Raw genomic sequence first — 25,400 nt, forward strand, 5'->3', positions numbered from 1 at the left:
TCGAAGGTGCTGTATATACTTATAATTAGCAGCCTTATTATAGAAGCATAGGTATACATATTTCAGTATAAGTTTATTTAAAAATTAATATAAAAAAATAAAGTTAACATTTCAAATGTCAATATTTTCGCCTAACTTTAAATATTTAATGAAAACACAATTATTGATATAAATATAACATAGTATATATAGATATACTTAATTTTAAATTAATATAAAATATACGCGGTAATTTTATATCGTTTCCATATTCAAGCAAGCTTTGATGGAAAATAACGGAGCAACATAAACTTTTCGGTCATTTATGTGCTTATACTACACTTTTATTTTTTACTTATGGCTTTTATGTACGAGAAATATTTAAGTAATCTTTTATCAGACAATTCTGGATCTGGATATCGGAATATGTAGTGGTAGCAAAAAACAAGTTAACTCTTCAGTAATTATTAAATTATTATAATAAAATTACATATAATAAAAGTGATTATACAAAAAACTTGGTTAGGAGAACAAATACTATTATTGCTCTTGAGAAATTACAAGAGTAACTGTTACTCTCATTTAAGTTATTCAAATAACACTTTCCGCTCTAATAATACGAGATCAAAGCGTTTCATTATTAAATTATTAGTTTAAATTATTAGTCTCATAAAGGTTAATTTAAGATCATTGTTAATTTTGTCTACAGTTTTTTATTCATAGGAAAATTATTTAATTATTTTTTCCCATTTACTATTTTTTATCGTTTAGTGCTTGTACCATTTGAACTCACACCTATAAATGTACAGTGTTTATACAGTTTTAGTCTTCTCTTGAATTAAAGCTATACATACTTGCAAAATTAATTTTGATGAAAACTGTCCATTTATAGTAGGTAATTTTGTCGAAAAGCAGACCGTAATGGACATTTTCCATTATCCATCCTATTTTTTTGATGTTGGAATCACTCCATATGTTGTAGCAATAATCACGATACGCGCCAGTCACAAAACTAGTGCATAACTTTTTATTTAATAAAATCTGAAAAAAATTCGAAAATGTTTGCTTTTTGAGCCCATATTGTCGCCTATAACTCGGGAGATATGGCTTCAACAAAACAAAGAGTTTCGTTTTTCAATTTTACCTAATACTTGACCAGTTAGAAATTAAAATTTATTCTTTATTCTACGAAAACTTTCATTTTCAAAGAAAATTTTTCAATTTTTTTTAAATAGAAATAATTGGAGATAAAGTGCAAAAAATGGAGTTTCCTTCTCAATTTTTTCATAACTTGCAGCCTTCATATCCTGTTTAAAAAAACTCTATTACACCACTGAAACGGGTGCTAAATTTCGTTAGATCAGTGGTTTTGCATAATAACTTTCCAATCCATGGTCCGCAAAGCGAAAAAAATGTCAAATATGCAAAATTATGCTGGGCCCAAAATAAGCACTTACACTCAATTTTTCTTTCGTATAGAAAGGCGCAAGCTTTCAAACGCACTTAAAAAAATTGGAATGGGGCAACTAGGAGAGCTTAGGGATTTTTTTTAATTATGGCGGAGGGGCTACCCCTACCACCACAACTTTAAAAAATTCCCTAGGCTCTTCTAGTTGACCCATTTCAATTTTTCAAAGTGCGTTTGAAACCTTGAGCCTTTTTTACATGCAAAAAAATTTTTCGACTACACACAATGCTTATTTTGGGCCCAGCATAATTTTTTTTGCGGACCCTGGATTGTAAAATTATTATGCAAAAAACTATTAAACTGATCCTAACGAAATTTAGTACACATTTCAGTCGTATTACAGAATTTTTCTAGAAGGAATATGAACGATTTAAGTTTTGTGTAAGATGTGGAAAAAATTGGAATGAGAAACTCCGTTTTTGCACTTTTTCCCAATGATTCAGTTAATTTGTACTCTACGAGCTCCCTAGTGGGAAAGTTTTGGGGTAGTTCTGATTTCTTTCATTATATATAGATTTTGGGCTGCTGAATCCGAATATGACGTTCGCGGACAAAATTTCTTGCCGGAACATTGATAAAATCACGAGAAAATCGAAAAATTTCAGCTTTTTTCCACTTTTTTGCCCAAATCTCGAAAACTATTAACTTTTAGTAAATGGTCTGTTAACAGAAATTAAAGTACTTCAGATAATCTACAAATATCACTATTTACTGTTTTTTTCAGACGAATCGTTCGGTCTAAAGTGCCAGTTGAACATTGCCAATTTTTAACAGTCTCGGCAAAACCCACTTTTTACATTCCAAAACTTTAGTTTTTATTAGAAGGCTGTCATTTGATAAATTTCTCCTAGTTTTTTGTACAAATAATAAATGTTAGTTCATAATATGTATGAATATAGTATGTCTCTTCTCACAGCTTCCATGAATCCATTCCATCCTAAAATAACGAGAATTTCTCTGTTTTTCCCTTAGAGCCACAGAAGAACAGGCACAGATGGAGTCACAGTTTCAGTTGGTGTGAACATTCCATTCGGATCTTGATTTCTGATAAACCTTGAGGTTTTGTCCTTTCAAAATATATTAGATGAACAGCTCTCTGACTTCCATAAACCTCAGGTGCGGGTTTAGTTTTTAGCCGAGGAATGGATTGGTTAGGAGCTATTGCATGTTTTGGTGCAATACAAGAAAATGCCACCCATGACGTAAAAAGTGTGGTATCCGTCGATTGTATGTACGTTAACCCTTTCTGTCCCAACGCTGCATATATATGTTTTTAAAAAAAGTGGGTCTGTATTCCCAGCCGCCGTATATATATATGTTCAAGGTGTTATGGTCTTAATTTACCAAAGCCGAAAATATGCGTTGCTTATAAAATTTTAGACTAATTGGTGTCCCAATGACGTAGAAATATGTCCAAAAATGTTAGATTATTGTTCCCAAAGCCTCAAAATGTTGGCACCTAAGACAGGTCATACGGACCCATTGCCGTATATATTTGTTCACATATTTTAGATATATGCTATATTGTAGCACTGGCGGCAACGCTTATAGGTAGTTGCTAGAAGGTGAGGCGTTTGTAGCCACAGACAAGACCAGAAAAAAAGAAGCGAATCGAGATACATGTGTGCAAGATACGGAGTCGGCCTTTGCATAGTGTCATGTTTTAAGGAGTACCACACAAAAGAAAACTTTTAATGTTAATTTACATTACATTATTTTTTTTAAGTTAGTTACATTTTTTCAAGTTGGTTCTGCTCTCTGGTGAGTACTTTTGAAAAGAAAACGTTTAAGTTGGTTAAAAAAAACTCATTAAAAACATGTTATGGTCATTTATTTGTTTATTTATATGCGACGTATATATAAGACAATGGGACTCTAAGCACGAAAAAACCTTTGGGATTGAGGGACCAACATGCAAATTACGGCCCGGCATAGAAAGGGCTGAAATCAGCGTTTCGTGCACCTGTTGTGTAAAGCACGGCTGGTAAATTTTCTGCGGATCGCCTGCGATTGCTGACACTTCCTGATAAGCAACGCGCTTGCTCAAAGTCCTGTAGCAGCAGTAAGGCCCAGATAATTGGTCTCATCATTCCTTGCAGGGTTGGCCGTTTTCTCTACAAAAAGTAAGGCTCAAGAAAATAGGTTGATGTAGTTTCCTCTTTGGGGTTTTGTTCATCCTACACAGAAGCTGTTCGCCTGGAAGTGTCAGCATTCGCAGGCGATCCGCAGAAAATTGACCTTTCGTGCTTTACACAGCAGGTGTACGATAACGCTGATTTTAACGTACATACAATCGACGAATACCACACTTTTCACGTCATATGTGGCATTTCTTGTATTGCACCAAAACATGCAGTAGCTCCTAAGCAATCCATTCCTCGGATAAAAAAGAAACCTGCGCCTGAGGTTTATGGAAGTCAGGGAGCTGTTCAACTAATTCATTTTAAAAGGACAAAACCTCAAGGTTTATCAGAAATCAAGATAACAGATGTGAAGGAAATGTTCACACCAACTGAAACTGTGACTCCATCTGTGCCTGATCTTCTGTGGCTCTAAGGTAAAAGCAGAGACATTCCCGGCCTCTTAGGACGGAATGGACTCATGGAAGCTGTCACAAGAGACACACCATACCTATGAACTAACATTTATTATTTGTACAGAAAACTAGGAGAAATTTATCAAATGACAGCATTTTAATAAAAAATAAAGTTTTGGAATGTAAAAAGTGGGTTTTGCCGAGACCGTTAAAAATTGGCAATTTTCAACTTGTACTTTAGACCGAACAGTTCGTCTGAAAAAAAAATGTAAATAGTACTATTTGTAGATAATTTTAAGTATGTACTTTAATTTCTGTTAAAGACCATTTACTAATAGTTTTCAAGATTTGAGCAAAAAAGCGGAACAAAGCTGAAATTTTTCGCTTTTTTGGCGATTTTTTCAATGTTCCGGCAAGAAATTTTATACGCAAACCTCATATTCGGATTCAGCAGACCAAAATCCATATATAGTGAAAGAAATTAGAACTACCCCAAAACTTTCCTAGTCAACACACAATTTTATTGAATCACAAGTATTTCTATTTTTCAACAATAAGTATTAAATACATATTTTCAATTTCTAGCTAGCCAAATGCTACATAAAATGGAAAAACGAAACTTACCTTCATATTTTTTGGAGCACAATCTTTCGTGTTATAGGCGAAAAGGTAGGAGAAAAAAGCAAAAATTTTCGGTTTTTTTCAGATTTTGTTTTAAATACAAAAATTAAACACACGGTTTGCGACTGCCGAATATCGTAATTATTGATACAGTCGAACCAGCTTATTGAAATAGCCTTCGTGCCAGGCAAAAATATTCTTATAACCGGGATATTCTAATAACCGATCATTAATAACCTCAAATTTCTATTCCTTAAACCGGGATATTCCTTTAACAAGTATTCTAATAAGCGGGCTCGACAGTACAAGATAAATCCTAAAGTAATTCCAACTAAAAAAAGTAGACTTCTATGGAAATTGTCTCATTCAAAACAGATCTAGCCTGGACTATTTATATAATTAGGATATTAACACTCAATCCATTAACAATTTCTCAAATAAGACGATCCGCACAACAAAATTTAATATACATCAAAGACAGTGCGTACGAACATTACACAATTTCACAATTTCAGCAAGATTCGATTTGCGAGAGAGAGAGCTACCTTACATCGGCGAAACGGGTCCGTAATAGTGCAGTCACTGAAGGTGGATATGAGCTTTTACCTCCGATTTCGTTGAACCTCCATCGATTTTCATAAAAATTGGCGAGTAGTTAAACGATACATCAAGAAACAAAAGTGACATGGTGTCAACTTGGATTTCTACCCTAGGGGTGGATGCCACCCGTTCACGGAAGTGAAAATTATTTTAATAAAAATAACCCAAAAAATCGATAGAGCAACAAGCTCTAAACAAAATTTGTTACACTTATAAAGTTATTAAAATAAATCAATACTTTTTGAGTTATTTTTCTATATCAACGTTTCTAATTTTCGTAAAAAAATCACTTGTTTCAGTACTATTTTTCATAACTGAAAAAGTATACGATTTAAAAAAAATGTCACTACCAGAATTGAAGGTAAAGAAAAATAGAATAAATTCCTTACTGAAAAAACCTTTTAATATTAATTCAAAGTGAGTTAATAATTCAAGTAATTGAATGTATTTTTTCATGCTTAAATAACGGGAAAACGATGATTTTATAACACATTACCTACTTACTAAACACTTGTCAAAGTACTTAGAAATACTTATCGAATACCTTTCAGAGAGCACCAATTTTTTTTAAAAATATGTTCTAAAATTTTTTCCAAAAAAATGTTATTTTTTTTTAGAATAATAGAAGTTAATTTTTATGATATCAGGTCCGTCCAAAAACCATTTGAAAGGTAATTTCATTGGCTATAAAATTTAACCTCTTAAACCCCTTATGTCTTTAAATATAAAACGGTAATTGGCCCCGGTTACACTGTTCTCGCAGTAAAATATAGGATTTAAATTTTTCTATCTTGGTTATTTTTATCCTACAAAAATAATAAAAAAAAGTAGAATCTTTGCTAATAAAAAGAACTAAAATTTGGTTCTGTATCATGTTTTACGTGGAGTGTCAAGTATTTTTTGAGTTAGTAAGCAGAAAGATAAAAATTTTAAAAATTCTGATGTTTTTAAATATTTTTTTTAATATATGTACATTCTAGACTGATCAAAGGTCATTACTTATGCCAAAAAAAAGAAACTCTTGTAGGGATTACTATAAATTTTAATTTTTGTAGATATAGGGTAGGTTTTGTTTTTTACTTTTTCCTAAAAAAATCGAAAGGGTTCTTTTACTTTCATTATAACTTGCTTAATTTTGATGCTATCAACTTCTTCTGGAGCTCATTTGATAGGTATTTCTGAGTATTTGACAAGTGTTTATTAAGATATTTTATAAAATGTACCGTTTTCCCGTTAATCTTGAATATTTACTTTTTAGTACTCGCCGAAAAAATATACATTCAATCAACTATAACTCACGTTAAATTAATACTAAAATGTATTTTAAGGGAGAAGGCGCAAAATCTTGGTTCAATACTATTTAAATGCATTAATTTTTTTCGAATCCTAATAAAACTAGTGGTAGGGGAGCAAAGTATGCTAAATGTGCAGTCACTCGAGCGCTTTGGGGACCTATTGGGTTGTGATTATTAGGTCCTAAAACCAAAAAAAGTTAAGTAAAATTTTCCATTTTAGCGGGCGCTTGCCATTTTTTAATTTAATTTTCCATTTCCATTAATCGTTTTTTCCGAATATAGCGCCATCTATCCATAATTCGAAAAAATGTTTCGAATAAAAGTTGCTTATTTTTATGCAGAGAATTCAAATCTGCAATAAAAATGGGGATTCCCATTTAAGATTTTAAAGTAACCCCTCACCCCACCTCCGTGGGGGGTCGCGTTTGGTACCATTCGATATATTTTTCAAAAATATTAAATAAGTGTATTTTGCAGTTTTTCGATCTGATGTTTATTTTGCTAAATATCGCGGGATTTGTATTTAAAATTTAAAATTTACCCCCCACCCCTCTCTGCGAGGGGTCGTGTTTGGTATCTGTCGATAAATTTTTGAAAAATATTGAACGTGTAGTTTTTAGTTTTTCGATCTGACGTTCATTTCGCGAAATATTCGCCTTTTTCTTGTGAAACTTTGTGACTCACCAATTCCCTTACGCCCCGCTCAAATCGTCAGATTTTTTAAATATACACTGTTTTGCATGTACTCAACTTACCTTATTTTAATCTGACAATTTCGAGTATTTTTAAGGATAGATTTTTTTTTTCGGGCCCCCCTAAACGAACTCCCCTGTGTTAAGAGCCAATATATGGCAGAGGTACATCTGCAGGGTACCACGTTTCTCCCCATATGATAATCTGACGCGCTCGAGTAACTGCAAAAATCCCCGCTTGGGCTCCCCTACCATAGTAAGTAGTTTTGAAAAATTTAAACGCAAAATGAAAGATTACATTATTACCAGGGGGCCGAAAGTCCCTGAAAACTTTTACAATGTTTATCTTAATAAGTTAAAGTGGTGAAAAGCAAAGAGAAAATTTAGTGTGATTTTTAATTTAATTCAAAAGAAACTTTTTGTTTGCTCTAATATAAGGGATATTCGGCTCTCGGTAATAATGTAATCTTTCAAGCTGCGTTAAAATTTTTCATATTAGTTTTCTCAGGATTCGAAAAAAATTCGCATTTAAATAGAAGATTATACGTGGACCAAGATTATGCGCCTATCACCTTAAGTAAGGAATTAATTTGATTCTTTATTTGCTTATGTCTTGCTAACTTTTTTGTAAAAACTTATAGTTTTTGAGTTTTTTTATAAAAAACCCTTTTAAAACATGAACTTTTCTCACGAAAATTTAAAATCTTTGATCTTTAATAACTCAAAAAGTATCAAAAAGTAACATTTGTTACTTAGAATTTGTTTCTCTATCGATGTATGGTATTATTTTTAATAAAATAATTTTCACTCCCGAGAATGTGTGGCATCCACCCTAGGGTAAAAGCGCAAGTTGGCACCATGTTTCTTGAGGTATCCTCTAACTACTCACCAATTTTTAAAAAATCTATGGAGATTCAACGAAAGCGGAGGTGAAAACCTTCAGTGACTGCACTAATGGCAACAACGCCGAAACGGATCCGTAAGGTACAGACCCAATTTGGCATTGTTAGGGACCTAGTATTGTCTGATAAAAGCATCAAAATCTCGCCTCTGGTGTTGTCAGCCTTCGTAAGACTCGCGTCATACTCAACAGTCTAATTAACTAATCAATTGTATCGGATCGAAAGGCTTTTGTCTATAGTCCGTCATTTCCAGTGAGACAGCATGTTAGTTCGGGGGCTGATATCGGTTTAATTTGAAAAATTGTTGAACGAAAAACAAGGATAGGCGACAACATCAACATTTGGCCTCGATGTTTTAGTATATTATGTAGGTTAACCACTGTGAACTGCGATAAAATATAAAAAACAGATCAAACAATATTTTATCATGTCTATCTTACATCATAGCATCTTTCTCTTTATGAAAACACTCCACCTATGTATACAGGGTGTAACAAAAATACAGGTCATAAATTAAACCACATATTTTGGGACCAAAAATAGTTCGAATTAACCTAACTTACCTTAGTACAAATATGGACACAAAAGAAGTTACAGCCCTTTGAAGTTACAAAATGAAAATCGATTTTTTTGAATATATCGAAAACTATTAGAGGTTTTTTGTTGAAAATAGACATGTAGCATTCTTATGGAAAGAACATCTTAGAGAAAAATTATAGTGAAATTTGTGCACCCCATAAAAATTTTATGGGGGTTTTGTTCCCTTAAACCCCCCAAACTTTTGTGTCCGTTCCAAATAAATTATTATTGTGGTGATATTCGTTAAATTCAATATTTTTAAAACTTTTTTGCCTCTTAGTATTTTTTCGATAAGGCAGTTTTTATCGAGTTGCAGCTTCTTTTTTAATATGTTTACATAAAAATTTTATGACGGTTTTGTTCCTTTAAACCCCCCAAATGTTTGTGTACGTTCCAATTAAACTATTACTGCGGTACCATTAGTTAAACACAGTGTTTTTAAAACTTTTTTGCCTCTTTGTATTTTTTTGATAAAGCATCTTTTATCGAGATGTGGCTTCTTTTTTAATACGGTTCAAAATATACTTAAAAATGTAAATCATAAATAAATTTTCATATTATTAACAAGTTAGTCCTGTCGCCAGAGGGGGTAAAACGGCCTCCTGTATTCAGATGGACTTACCCAAGTTTTTTTTATGTATTTTGACCTGTAGAACACGAATTTTTTGGGTAACAGTTGATCCGCATGTCGGTAATATTGCTATAAACCAAGAAGTTGAGGAATCACATAACAGCGATTTCTCGCAAAACAAAACATTTTTTTGTATTTTTTGGGCCATTCTAACCAAAAAATGTTCCTACAAATTTTTTCGTAGGATGCATAGTTTTCGAGATAAACGCGGTTGAACTTTCAAAAAATCGAAAAATTGCAATTTTTGAACCCGAATAACTTTTGATTAAAAAATAAAATAGCAATTCTGCTTACCGCATTTGAAAGTTCAAGTCAAATTATATCGGTTTTAATTATTTGTATTGCTAAAAATTTATTATTTTATTGTTAAAAAAAGCTATAAACACCTAGTGCTTGAGTGATGTTTTCAATGATTTCTCATTTAAAATCGAACGAGTAGGTAGAAGAGGTAAAAGTGCAAGTGGGGCTATTTCTACGTAGCATGCATTAAAACGCATGTATTAAAACGCATGTATTAGTCACGGGAAACACTATGTGTTTATAGCTTTTTTTAACAATCAAAAAATAAATTTTTAGCAATGCAAATATTCAAAACATATATAATTTGACTCAAACTTTTAAAGGCGGTAAGCAGAATTGCTATTTTATTTTTTATTCAAAGGTTATTCGGGTTCAAAAATTGCAATTTTTCGATTTTTTGAAAGTTCAACCGCGTTTATCTCGAAAACTATGCATCCTACGAAAAAACTTGTATTAATATTTTTTGGTTAGAATAACCCAAAAAATCCCAAAAAATGTTTTGTTTTGCGAGAAATCGCTGTTATGTAATTCCTCAACTTCTTTGTTTATAACAATCTTATCGGCATCCGGATCAACTGTTACCCAAAAAATTCGTGTTCTACGGGCCAAAATACATAAAAAAAACTTGGGTAAGTCCATCTGAATTAAGAAGGCCGTTGTAACCCCCCTGGCGACAGGACTAAGTCTCCATAACCGTACTTTACCATATACAAATCTGTGGTGGATTTGACAAATATTCAAATATCTCGATAAAAACTGACTTTTGAAAAAATTACTAAGAGACAAAAAAATTTTTAAAAACTTGTGTTTAACTAATGGCTCTACAATTATAATTAAATTGGAGCGTACACAAAAGTTTGGGGGGGTTTAAAAGAACCAAACCCCCATTAAATTTTTATGGGGTGTCCAAATTTCATTATAATTTTTTCTTAATATACTACTGCCATAATAATACCACATGTCCATTTTCAGTAAAAAATATCTAATAGTTCTCGATATATTGGAAAAAATCGATTTTCATTTTGTAACTTCAAAGGGCTGTAACTTTTTTTCCGTGCACATTTGTACTAAGGTAAGTTAGGTTCAATCGAACTATTTTTGGTCCCAGAATATGCGATTAAATTTATGACCTGTATTTTTGTTACACCCTGTATATCTACAGTGATGAGTGCGCTAATAACCGGCAAAATAACGTAAACGATGCAAAACATATTTGAAACTAGTAGAGGTGAAAACTATCGATATAAGCGTATAAAAAATAACATTATATTACACAGTTTCCCACCTTTAGACATCTGTGAAAAGAGTGTTTAATAAAATTATTCTGTCATAAGTGACAATTGTCATACTTTTCCGATACGTGTAAAGGTGGGAAACTATGTAATGTAATATTAATTTATACGTTTATATCGATAATTTCCACCTCTAAAAGTTTCATCTCTTTTTATTTCACAATAGACTATGTTTTTCATCTTTTGCGTTATTTTACCGGATATTAGCGCGCTCATCACTGTACACTCCAATTTAGAATATATTATTTAATTCTAGAAATATGTGTCCGAAATCTTCGACAGCGTCTAAAATACACACACCGGCAAAATTAGTCGAACACCTTAAAAATAGGACATGTTTGATGTCTCGAATTTCCTAAACCAGTGGTCCGATTTGAGCGATCCTTTTAGTATGTTATAGCCTTATTATTTGAGAATATCGTTGTGATAATATTGTTGCTAGATAGGTAAATATCATTTTATACCGGGTGTACCAATCATACAGTGTTTTTTTAAGTTTGAAACACCCTGTGGAATATTCTAGCACAGCGGTTCTCAATCTGTGGTACATGTACCACTGGTGGTACATATCATTATTTGCGGTGGTACACAAAACACACAAAAACTTAAAATAGTAGTACATAGTAAGTCTTGATTATACAATCTAAAAATATAGAAATATAATAAAAGAAACTTTAGATGGTACATGACTCAAAAAGATTGAGAACCGCTGTTCTAGCATATGTAAAATATTAAAATTAAAACTCTGTTATAGAGTTAGGCTTTCTTAACATTTTCCTTTTTGATTCTTTTACTTGTGAGGGATAATAAAAAAATTATGTGCGTTAACAACTATCCACGTTTTTCATCAATAAATCCTCATAGTAGGGGAGGAAAGAATGCTAAATTTGCAGTTACTCGAGCGTTATGGGGACCTATTGGATTGTGAAGAGTACGTGCTAAAACCAGAAAATGGTTAAGTTAAGTTTTCCATATAGTGGGGGACTTTTCATTTTTTAATTTAATTTTCCATTTCAAACAATCGTTTTTTTCCGATTATAGCGCCATCTATCCATAATTCGAAAAAATGTGTCGAATAAAAGTGGCTCTTATTTAGGATTTTAAATTAAATCCCCCACACCCACCTCCGTGGGGGCTCGTGTTTGGTGCCATTCGATACATTTTTCAAAAGTATTGAATACGTGTATTTTGCAGTTTTTCGATCTGATGTTCATTTTTCGTCGATGTTGTATAGAAAATTTGTAAAAAAAACATGCAAAAACAAATACTGAATATTACAATGCATGCGCGCTCAGAGTTTGACATTAAAACCCCCTCGAAGCTAGTTCAGCTGAAATCCACGGGAGGTCGTCATTGTGACATCGCTTACATCGCTTATTAATTTATTTATTTAATACATCTATTGAATTACTTTAGGCTTGCTTATTAAACTAAGCAGATAATGATGGTAGGGGAGCCCAAGCGGAGTTTTTTGTATTTACTCAAGCGCGTCAGTTTATCACATGGGGAGAAACCTTGTACCCTGTAAATGTACCTATACCATATATTGGTTCTTAACACCGGAAATTCATTAAGGGGGGACCGAAAAAAAATCTATTCTTAGCTAAGCTCGAAATCGTCATATTATGATAAGGTAAGTTAAGTACATGGAAAATAGTTTATATATTTCAAAAATCTAACGATTTGAGCGAAAATGGGTGAGTCACAAAGTTTCACAAAAAAAGCGAATATTTCGCGAAATGGGTCAAACCAATCAAGAATGGATCAACGTCAGATCGAAAAACTAAAAATTCCTGGGGGTTTCAATATTTTTCAAAAATCTATCGAATAATACTAAACACGTCATCCCACGGAGAGGGGTGGGGGGTAAATTAAAAATTTTAAATACGATATTTCGCAAAATAAACATCAGATCGTAAAACTGCAAAACACACGTATTCAATATTTTTCAAAAATCTATCGAATGGCACCAAACACGTCCACCCACGGAGGTGGGGTGGGGGGTTACTTTAAAATCTTAAATAGGAGCCCCCAATTTTTATTGCAGATTTGGATTCTTGACGTAAAGATAAGCAACTTTTATTCGCAACATTTTTTCCAATTATGGATAGATGGCGCTATAATCGAAAAAACCATTGGTGGAAATGAAAAATTAAATTAAAAAAATGAAGAGTCCCACACTTTATGGAAAACTTAACTTAACTTTTTTTGGTTTTAGCACCCACTCTTCACAATCCAATAGGTCCTCATAACGCTCAAGTAACTGCAAATTTACCATACTTTCCACCCCTACTATGAGGATTTATTGATGAAAAACATGGCTAGTTGTTAAAGCCCATTACTTTTTTATTTTACAACACAAGCAAATGAATCAAAAAATAAAATGTTAAGAAAGCCTAAGGCTATAATTAAGTTTAAATTTCAATATTTTATAGATGCTAGAATATCCCACAGGGTGTTCCAAACTTTGAGAAAAAAACACAGTATGATTGTTACACCCGGTATAAAATGATATTTACCTGTCTAGCAACAATATTATTACTCCGATATTCTTAAATAAAAAGGCTATAACATGCTAAAAGAATTACTCAAATCGGACAACAGGTTCAGGAAATTCGAGACATCAAACATGTCCCATTTTTAAGGTGTTCGGCTAATTTTACCGGTGCGTGTGTGTGTATTTCTTCTATACTAAATTTAAATTAGAAATGCATTGCATGTAAACAACGATTTTAGTTGTTAAAGGTGTTCAAAATTTATCTACTCGTTCCATAGTAACAGTATATTATTAAAATCACTGTATCACTTTTACTCTTTTCTCGATTATTCGTTTTTATTGCATAGTATATAAAGTATCGTAATGACTGAGTACATAGATAGTGACAAAATAATCCCATTAATTAAATTAATGAATAATCCAAAAATATTCAAAAACTGAATGGAATAGCCATCTCGTTCGTTGCCGATGACGACATCGCTGTCAACTGATGTTTACATCTAGTGCATAGCTTATGCAAATAAACTTTAGATAAACAATACAAGATACAGTCGAAAAAATGCAAGATTACCCATGAATGATCACATCAATCACTTATTTTGTATTTGCTGTCTTTTTCTATAAATAACAAACGTTTGTTATAGAAAAGACAGCAAATACAAAATAAGTGATTGATATGATCGTTCATGGGTAATCTTTCATTTTTCCGACTGTAACTAGTTAAATATTTATTATTCCTAATACTTATTTCTAGCTATGTATCTTAAGGTATATTTGTGCACAAACCCAATTTTTGTATAAACTCAGATTAGCTACATAATTACAAAATTTTCGAAAAGAAAACAAGACAGTGGAAGGACTACACTGTCAAATAGACTGCATCTATAATGCAGCACAAGAGGCCATCGGGTACAAGGAAAATGTTCGAAACCAAATGAGAGTAGGTAGATACCAAAAAACACGCCTATTTAATCTGGCTACAAACACAAAATACAGTAGATCGAAGAACTTATACTTACTGGAATAGGAAAGTTAAAAAAAATGTGACCGGAAAAAGAAAAACGAAAAGTGGGACAAAAAATATGATGAAATAAATAGATATATGGGTAAATAAACTACATAAGTATGTTACAGTGGGAAGAATATTACAAATCCCTATTGTCGGAAGTAAGATCACACTAGCAAAGTACAGCCAATCAGTGTGGACAAGATAAGACCAACCTTAAAGGAAATGAAAAACGAGAAAGCCACTGGAATTAGAAACATCCACATTTCTGAAATATACAAATTTCAGATTTGATGCTTGCAATGGACCAACGGTTACCATGTTTTTAATATCCTTTCTGTTTTCTTGAAGAAAGTGTAGAACTATGCTAGCTCTTCTACTTATTATTAGTTCTTCTATGGTTAGAAAAGTGGTAGATAGAAAAGGAAAGTATAACCATAAATATTGCAGAAATAAAAATTATAATCTATTTGTTAAGACAAGCCAAGCTGCTGTGGCATTTGGAGTTACAAATATTTCCAGCAGCTTTACATTTGCATTTATTTTACCAAAACCTAGGGAGTACTTCGCACTTTACTGGGTAATCCTAGAATTACCCGTTTACCTAACTTCACCTGTAACATATAATATGCAACTAAAATAGTATTCTAATTTCAATTTCATCGAATACAACTAAGATCAATAAAATGTAACCAGACATATTTTCACATTTTATAACATTTGTACAGAAACAAATAATGTAATTAATGACCTAATTCATAACCATTTAAAAATGTATACGAACAGGCTCAAGCGGGTTTGAGTTTATTCCGAACATAAATATCAAGATTAAACTTTCAAATTTTCGAACAACAATTTAGAGGGGAATTTATTCAGGCATAAAGTTTGTCGTGTCATATTTTCATATAAAACCATCTCGAAAGCTATGAAAGTTGCAGTAAAAATACGCATATCCAACAAAAAGGTTTATGTTTGCGTTGTTTCTTTAGCATTTTTCTTTTGAATTTTGTATATACTACTTATTTAATTGTTTTATTTAAGTAAATGTTAAAATGTGGTGTGTTTCTTCTGATTTTAATTATTAAAAAGAAAGAAAGAAACAGAGAACGAAGCCGAACTCGGTACCCAACACAAACTAGTGACAGCAGAGATAAACATGAAACTAATGGAAATAATAGAGAGTCCTCAATATACAAGAATAGCAATACATAAGATGAAAAATATGGAAGTGATGAAGTTTTACCAAAGAGAGACAGATAAAATACTGAAACAGCATGAAAACAATGAGGAAATATGGAATATGGAAGAGAGATGGAAAAAATTGAGAGACACGTTATGGAACACTGCAAAACAAGTATGTGGAATAAGAAAGACTGGGAAGAATAATAAAAGAACTGGATGGTGGAATAAGGAAATAAAGCAAGCAGTAAAAAAGAAGAAAGAAATGTGGAAGCGATACATAAACACAAATGAAGAGCAAGACAGAGACGAATACAAAAGACAGAGAAATATAGTGAAAGAACTAGTAAAAGATGCAAAGAAGAAGAGCTGGAAGGAATTCGGTGAAGAATTGAAAGAAGGTTTTGGGAATAACAATAAATAGTTTTGGAATAAAATAAGAAGAATAAAATAAAAAGGAATTAGAAATGAACGAAATGAATTGAAAACAAACATACAGGACACACTAACCATTTGGAATAATCACTATAAAGAAAAATTCGAGGCAAGCAACCAACAAAATGAGGAGAGAGGACAGCAGGAAAGAGAAGAGGATAGGGACAATCGAGTAGACGAAATTCATATCAAAGATATTGAAGAAGGATTGGCAATAATAAAGATTGGAAAAGCGGGAGGTGCAGATGACATAGATCCGGAGATCATGAAGTACGTGGGAGAACGAGGCAAGTTTTGGCTACTGGATATAATGAGGGAAGCATGGAGAACAGAAAAGATACCGAAATATTGGGAAGAAAATTTATTGATATCAATACACAAGAAATAAGACGAAGCGGAATGTGATAACTATAGGGCTATATGCTTATCATCAGTGGCATATAAAGTCTACACCGGAATAATAGAAAGGAAGCTCAGGAAAGAACTGGAGGGAAAATTAGAAGAAGAATAAGCTGCTTTTTGAAAGGAAAGAGGAACAACAGATAATATATACATACTGAGAAATATAATTGAAAGGAAAAACGAAATAGGAGAAGACTTATATATTACGTTTATAGATATTAAAGCTGCTTTTGATTCTATAAATAGAGAAGTAATATGGTCAGTAACAGAAAACCTGCAAATCCCGCAAAAGATAGTAAGCGTAGTAAAAAGTACATATAGAAACGTACTTGCTAAAGTACAAATAAACGGAAACAGGTCGCCAATAATAAACCTAAGGAGAGGAATAAAACAAGGGGACAGTCTCAGCCCAGTTTTGTTTATATTAGAAATGGATAGAGTAATGAAGAGCGCTAAAAGAAAGTCAAAGCAATTACAGTCAACAATAGGTTACAGGAATTTAGTACCAGTGAGAATGGAGGGATTACTATATGCAGATGACCTAGTAATAATAGCAGACAATAAAGAGAAAATGCAAAAATTTATCGATATCTGGGTGGAAGAAGTAGAAAATTTGAAAATGGAGGTAAATGTAAAGAAAACGAAGACCATGATAGTAGCCCAAAAGAAAAGGGAAGAAACAAACCAAACGATATTTAGGTGCAAAAACGAAATAATAGAAACAGTCTCGACGTTTGAATACCTGGGAGTAATAATATCAGAGGATGGAAAGCTAGATCAAGAAATCTCATACAGGGCGAAAAAAGCAAATAAGATTTACTATGCACTAAATAAAACAATATTTGGAAAGGAAGAAATAGATAAAGAAATAAAACCGAACGTATACAATGCAATATCTGTACCAACTTTAATATATGCAAGTGAGACATGGGTAAACAATGCAAAAATAGACAGTACAATAAGCAGATGAAGCAGATGAGAAAAATAGCAGGAGAAACGAAATTTGACAGAATAAGAAATGAAGATATTAGTCAAAGACTGAAACAGGAATCGATAATAACCAAGATTCAAAAAAGAGAATTAAAATGGTATGGACACATTAACAGAATGGACGGAATGGATTAACAGAATGAAGGAAGACTACCAAAGCAGGTGATGGAATCAAAAAGATGTGGTAAAAGAAGGAAAGGGAGGCCAAGGAAGAGATGGATCGATCAGATTATAGAAATTGGATAGGAAAAAGGAAAAATACTTCAACAAATGAAAAGGTAGCAAAGGACCGCAAGAAATGGAAGATATGGATAGAGGATGAATAAAACCTCCGACTCCCCTGAGGGACATAAGGTGAAGAAGAAGATATATAAGAGAATAGATAATAAGAGAAGATATAAGAGAAAGAAGAAGAAGAAAAAGAAAGAATATGCGTTTTGAAAGATTTTGATTTGTCTTTACGTACAAAGAAAAGATTGAAGGCAGAATAGTTTAAAAACCCTGAAACAGTTAGTAGAAAGAAAATCTTTGAAGCTAAGGTATGAATGGATAATATCGGATATAGAAGTGCAGACCTATGCGGATGATCTAGTAATTGTGGTAAGAGGAAAAGATATAAATATTCTATCCAACACATTCCAACAAACCGTAAGTATCCTTGTAAGGTGATACATTGACAGGAAAATCTTTCTGTCGACCACAGCAAATCCACAATAACCTTTGGATACCCATTCGATGTTTGGAGAAACTGTCAAAAAGGCTAATGAGCTCCAATGTCTAGGAGTAGCACTAGATAAGAGGAACACCCATCTGGAAGGGATATCCAAAAAAAGGGAAGTCTTCAGTTTGGATACGTCGAAGGACCTGACCTGAATCATGCGATATGGAACTCAAACAGATGCACTGTCTATATATTATGACTATAGTCAGACGTATGATCATAGATACGTACGGAGCAGTAATATGGTGAATGACAACAAAAGACCACTAGAAGCTGAATAAGCGTTAACGACAACCATGCTTAATCATACCAGGAGTGATGTCGACCACCTCAACCGCCTCCATGGAGTTTATATTTGATTATCTCTTGATGAGAGATGAGATAATCTCTTGATTATCTCTTGAGAATGGAGACTTGATCCCTCGCCATTACATATATAGATGGAGAAGAAGGCGAAGGTGAAAGGATACCGAAATCAAATCCCGACTTGTAAATGGTACCAGATGCAATTGCAATTCGAAATATAATTTCTGAAAACCCTTCACGCTCTAAAACCGATAAAGGAGTTGGATCCGGAGTCTACAGAGGGAAACAAAGACTAAGCTGTAGTGAAAGAGTAGATAATCACTCGGCTAGCTTGCTAGCATAAATTTATACTACAGAGATGTGCCTATAAAGAGTAACTGATCGAAGAAAGTTAAAAATCAAGGTTACTCTGGTTTCCTGGCTATGATAGACAATAAGAAGATACCAAAGATGGTCCTAATACAGCACCCAATCATGAAGAAAAGGAACAGACAATTTAGAAAAAGATGGTTTTATAGTATAGAAGAAGATCTCAGAAAAATAAAAGTTCATGACTGGAGAGAAAAAACAAAAAACAAAGCCGAATGAAGGAGCACAAAACATCAATTCAGCATCAAAGGAGCATAATAATTACAGTATAAGTTACTAAATAAAAAATTTTAATATACTTTTTAAATATATACCGACTTATTTGTATTTTAGTCTTAGACCTACATGGCCTATTGAGCATTAAAGTATGCACCAGTTAATATAATATTTTAACTTTAATGAAGATGAATGATTTCAAATTGTATTCAATGAATATTTAGATACTAGCGAAATCTGGATTATATACAAGCAACTTACTAGCTTGATATTAATCTTTCCCTTTTACTTAAGTAGACAAAGCGAAACCGGCGGGTTCTTTGGGAAAAATATTTCCATGAGATTTTTTCACATAATCACATTCGTGAGACACCCCAGACTAAGGTTCAAGAAGTCGCCCAGGCGAAAAGTGGTCCAAATTTTTTTTAACAATTTTTTTTAATCAAATTGCAAAAATCAATATTTTTGATCCAGACAATTTTTTTTAAGTTTTTTGGACCATTCTGGACAAAAAAGGTCTGTCATATTTTTTCTCTAAAGTTGATCGTTTTCGAGTTATAAACAATTTAAAATTTGAAAAAACGCGAAAATCGCCATTTTCTAGGCTTAATAACTCGGTTAAAAGTTATTATTATGAAAGTCAGAAAGTGACTAAATCAAAGTTTAAAGACCCCCCTACAAGATCCTGAAGAAATTTTTGTCATTATTTTGTCCGGGCCAAAAACATTGATTTTTGCAATTTGATTAAAAAAAAATTGTTAAAAAAAATTTGTACCACTTTTCGTGTGGGCGACTTCTTGAACCTTATTCTGGGATGTCTCACGAATGTGATTATGTAAAAAAATATCATGGGAATATTTTTCCCAACGAACCCGCCGTTTTCGCCTTGTCTAAAGGGCATTTGATGACGACAGATATTTATTATACCATTTTCAAGAACGCAAGTCAAGTAGAAACAGTTGCAATTTTCTACTTTAAACCAAATAAACTGCGCGTCATAGAAAACGGGCACCCTAAAAAATGGGTCAATTTTGATGTCGCGTATCTCCTAAACCTGTTGTCCGATTTAAGTGATTTTTTGAATATGTTATAGCCTTATTCTTTGCCAATATCCCTGTAATAATATTTTTGCTAAACAGGTAAATTTTCATTGTATATCGGGTGTCCGAATCAAACTTTGTTTTTTTCTCAAAGTTCGCAACACCCTGTGGAATATTCTACTAGAAACTATAAAATACTGAAATTAAAACCCAACTATAGCCTCAGGTTTTATTAACATTCTGTTTTTTATTCATTCGCTTATGTTGGATAATACAAAAGTTATGTACTTTAACAACTAGCCATGTTCTTCATCAGTACAGGGTGTTATAAGTCTAAAGGTTTTTAGGGACTAAATAAGTTCGACAAACTTTAAGGGGTAATTCTGCATTAAAAATAATGACCGTTTGCTTTATAAACATATGTCCGCAAATGCTTCGTTTCCGACATACAGGATGTTGAATTTTTTCTTACAAACTGATGATTTATTTATTGGCCTAAAACCGGTTGAGATATGCAAATGAAATTTGGTAGGTTTTAAGAGATGGTTATTGCGCATTTTTTGACATGCAACTAAGAATTTTATATTCACCATTGGAGCGCATACGGGTAATATGACCGATCATATTATTCGTATGCAATGGTGAATAAAAAATTCTTAATTGTATGTCAAAAAATGTTCAATAACTACGTCTTGAAACCCACCAAATTTCATTTGCATATCTCAACTAGTTTTAGGCCAATAAATAAATCGTCAGTTTGTAAGAAAAAATTTAACATCCTGTATCTCGGAAACGAAGCATTTGCGGACATATGTTTATAAAGCAAACGGTCATTATGTTTTCATGCAGAATTACCCCTTAAAGTTTGTCGTACTTCTTTAGAAACACCCTGTACCGATAAAGAGCATGCCTACTTGTTAAAGTACATAACTTTTGTATTATCCAACATAAGCGAATGAATCAAAAAACAGAATGTTAAGAAAACCTGAGGCTATAGTTGGGTTTTAATTTCAGTATTTTATAAATGCTAGAATATTCGACAGGGTGTTGCAAACTTTAAGAAAAAAACACAGTTTGATTCGTACACCCGGTATACAATGAAAAGTTACCTGTTTAGCAAAAATATTATTACAGGGATATTGACAAAGAATAGGGCTATAACATATTCAAAAATCACTTTAATCGGACAACAGGTTTAGGAGATACGCGACATCAAAAATGGCCCATTTTTTAGGGTGCCCGTTTTCTATGACGCGCAGTGTATATATTATATAGAAATGGGACATATGAATGTCAAGCAAGCAGGTTGCTTCTATATAATCCAGATGACGCTGGTCTGTGAATGAGTGCATAGTTGTGTATTGAGCACTGTTGTGCAAAAAGGATATTTTTTGCTTCGTCTTTCAAACAAAATCTATCTGAAGAGCTAAAAATAGAGAAACACGTCTCACAGAATGACGTGTTACACATTATTTACAAATATTTAGATGTTGATCGAAATTTTATGAAGACGAAACAGCAGAGACAAACTGTATAATATTATTTCTAAGGAAATATTTTCTTATTCTCAACCCAACACTGAAAGGCAGGTTCACAGTGGTGCGTATTTCAGCGAATGCTGTACTAAAAAACCGAGGCCAGCGCCCAGCTTGTCGTCTATTGTACCTCGACCGATAATTATCGGAAGATATCCTTCGGGATGACATTTCGCTAAGGAATTCCGGCTCTGGTGAAGGGGAACACGTGGGGTCCGGACTCGGCGTGGGTGTGGGATCCTCTGGGGGGGTTGTGCAGGTATGTTGTGATTGTGACGACGTCTGAGTAGATTTCTTCAAACCGCGTATCAGGGACCATAACAGAAATAATAATGTCAGCATTATATGATCAGAAAACTTCCATCTTAATATTCTCGCTGACTATATTGTTATGTGTTTTCTGACTTCTGATATTTGTAGACAGTACCTAAACATTATTGCAAAAAGAAGTTTTTCGTGAGGTGAGGAACTTTGTGGGTGTTGGGAAGTGTATGGGTAGCAAAACTACTCTTATGCAATCAACTGATTTCAACAATAATTATACTTTATCTTTGAGCTTATAATAGACAATTTTAGAGTTAAAGCATTTAGTTAGTTTAAACAAGATTATTAAAAAAATTTAAAAACTCTGAGCAACAACAAATATTAAATACAATAGAAATATGCTTTATTGTCATGGAAAATTGTATAATTTTACCGACAAAGCTTATAAAATGCCATGAACACAAAGCAATAACAATACAATTTAATAAAATTACAAAAATCAGCAATATAATAAAAAAAATAATAATAAAGTATAACAGAAACAATCAATTACAAAACTTTAGAAATATAAATAAATTGCAAATTGCATAGTCTACCTTATAGACCAGCAGAATATCGAGGATAATAAAAAGAAGAAAAGCTAAACCTTCTTTAAATGTGTGTCTTGAAGTGTTCAAGATGTTTCCTATTTACTGCTTGACAACAATACAATACGTTTTTTATTTCCTCTGTACTTAATGTCTGTAACCGAGTTTTTAACACCTCTTGAAGTATACTGAAGCAATTTAAGATAATTGTCTGTTGTAGATGGTTAATTTTATCTGGTTATGTCTAATGGTTTCTGTCTAACAATAGTGTCGGAGAAATTATCTATTAAGTTAAATAATTTCGCATTTTCTTACGATGACATAAAGTTCACAATGACCACATTTCTTTAAAGTGGAAACAAAATTAAGTTTTTATTATTATGTACTTTAACATCTTATAAAAATTCGCAAGAGTAATTCGCAACGCAATGAAAAATTATTAGGTTTTGACAAGACATCGGCAGCTACGTATAATAAAACTCTATCTCCTCTAACTCAAAAGTCTTGAAATGAAAGTATTTTAAACTATGATGTTACTATTTAAAAACTATGATAAGCTATCATGAGATTTTCTCATTTCAAGAAAAGCTACTTATGATTCTGACTTGAAGTGGTGAACATACTATGCTAAGTTTAAAAATTAAACTGTAACAATGATCTCTTATAATATTACTGAAAAAATTCTGCCATTTGGATGAAAAATCAATAAAAAATTAGACGTGGATAAAAGTACAAATAGTTTCCCGTAAAGTATACTCTCCGTTAAAATAGGCAAAATGCCCTCACTCCAAGAATTCAATTTTTTACATTATACAATGTGATTAAAAAATAAGATTTGTAGCAATTTTAACCCTCCACTCTTCTATCCCCTCCTCAACTCCAAAAACGTCATTTTTCTGTTTTTATTTTTTTAGGTGAGATGCAATCAATTTCAAATTTCAAAAAATTCGCACGCATAGTTAAGTCTTTTACAAAACATATCTACTTTTATATACCCGTAGGTTGAGTGTTCATAAGGCTCAACATGTTTTTTCTGAAAAAATCGTATAATTTTTTTTAAGTTCGCTGCAGATCCATTTTTTTTTATTTTGTGTGTTTATTTAATTATTTAAATAAAACCTTTATTTCTAATGTTTTTCAGATTTTTTCATAAGGCTGTCCTGTCACATTTATGAATCACATAGAACCTTCAAAACCTCGAAAAATTTAGTTTTTAGAGGCGCTTTTGGGAATTTTTTCCATTTTAATGTTTTCAAAATAAACTGCGCGTCATAGAAAACGGGCACCCTAAAAAATGGGTAATTTTTGAGGTTGCGTATCTCCTTAATCTGTTGTCCGATTTAAGTGATTTTTTGAATATGTTAAAGCCTTGTTCTTTGTCAATGTCCCTGTAATAATATTTTTGCTGAACAGGTAAATTTTCATTGTATACTGGGTGTACGAATCAAACTTTTTTTTTTTCTCAAAGTTCGCAACACCCTGTGGAATATCCTAGCAATAATAAAATACTGAAATTAAAACTCAACTATAGTCTCAGGTTTTCTCAACATTTTGTTTTTTGATTCATTCGCTTATGTTGGATAATACAAAAGTTAGGTACTTTAACAATTAGCCATGTTCTTTTTCAGTACAGGGTGTTTCTAAACAAGTGCGACAAACTTTAAGGGGTAATTCTGCATTAAAAAATTATGACAGTTTGTTTTATAATCATATGTCCGCAAATGCTTCGTTTGCGATATACGGGATGTTGAATTTTTTCTTACAAACTGACGATTTATTTATTGCTTTAAAACCGGTTGAGATATGCAAATGAAATTTGGTGGGTTTTAAGACGTAGTTATTGCACATTTTTTGATATACAATTAAGAATCTCATATTCACCATTGGCGTGCATACGGGTAATATGCTCGGTCATATTACCCATATGCACGCCAATAGTGAATATAAAATTCTTGGTTGCAAGTCAAAAAATTCGCAATAACTATCTCTTAAAACCTACCAAATTTCATTTGCATATCTCAACCGGTTTTAGGGCAATAAAATAAATCGTCAGTTTGTAAAACAAATTTAACATCCCGTATCTCGTAAACGAAGCATTTGCGGACATAAGTTTATAAAGCAAATGGTCATTATTTTTTCATGCAGAATTGCCCCTTAAAGTTTGTCGCACTTATTTACAAACAACCTATACTGATGAAGAACATGACTAGATGTTAAAGTACATAACTTTTGTATTATCCAACATAAGAGAATGAATCAACAAACAGAATGTTCAGAAAACCTGAGGCTATAGTCGGGATTTCATTTCAGTATTTTACACAGGCTAGAATATTCCACAGGGTGTTGCGAACTTTGAGAAAAAAACACAGTTTGATTCGTACACCCGGTATACAATGAAAATTTACCTGTTGAGCAAAAATATTATTACAGGGATATTGACAAAGAATAAGGCTATAACATATTCAAAAAATCACTTAAATCGGACAATAGGTTAAGGAGATACGCGACATCAAAAATGATCCATTTTTTAGGGTGCCCGTTTTCTATGACGCGCAGTGTAGATCAAATCAGGATTTTTTCATAGGTTATATAATAAAATTTAAAGTCACTTAGTTTTTAGGAAATTAAAAAATGGAAGAATTTCGTTCAAACCCCCCAAAAAGGTGGGAATGTGTTTCGCCCAATTCTTAAATGTGCCAAAGGCTCAGTTACTTCAAATTTAATATTACTTATAAAAAACGTAGATATTTGATTTATTTTGATTTCTAGAAAATGAGGGTAATCTACAAAAACCGATAAAAACCAGTTTTTCGGGTTTTTGAAAGTGACACACCTTACAGAAAGATATGAAAAAAAAAATTAGAAATATAGTAAAATAGACAATATAAAAAATTAGACCTGCAGCCATCTCAAAAAAAAGTTTACTCCTTTCCGAAAAAAAAAGAATGTGTGTGTACT

General features: G+C 32.5%; 1 protein-coding gene across 5 annotated transcripts in view; it reads right to left on the reverse strand.

The window, feature by feature from the left end:
- The window catches only part of LOC114327290 (cAMP-specific 3',5'-cyclic phosphodiesterase), a 1,080,669-nt gene that overhangs the window by 557,224 nt on the left and 498,045 nt on the right, over positions 1-25,400 (reverse strand). For 2 of the 5 annotated variants that reach the window (XM_028275853.2, XM_028275855.2), the window contains one exon: positions 21,722-22,018. The exons of the other annotated variants lie outside the window; for them this stretch is intronic. In XM_028275853.2, the coding sequence (XP_028131654.1) occupies positions 21,722-21,933 (212 nt within the window). In that variant the 5' untranslated portion in view covers positions 21,934-22,018. Of the gene's footprint in view, positions 1-21,721; positions 22,019-25,400 lie in introns of those variants that run through there. 5 annotated transcript variants of the gene reach the window in all.

This window comes from Diabrotica virgifera, chromosome 3 (assembly GCF_917563875.1).
Source record: "Diabrotica virgifera virgifera chromosome 3, PGI_DIABVI_V3a".
NCBI classification, from domain to species: Eukaryota; Metazoa; Arthropoda; class Insecta; order Coleoptera; family Chrysomelidae; genus Diabrotica; species Diabrotica virgifera.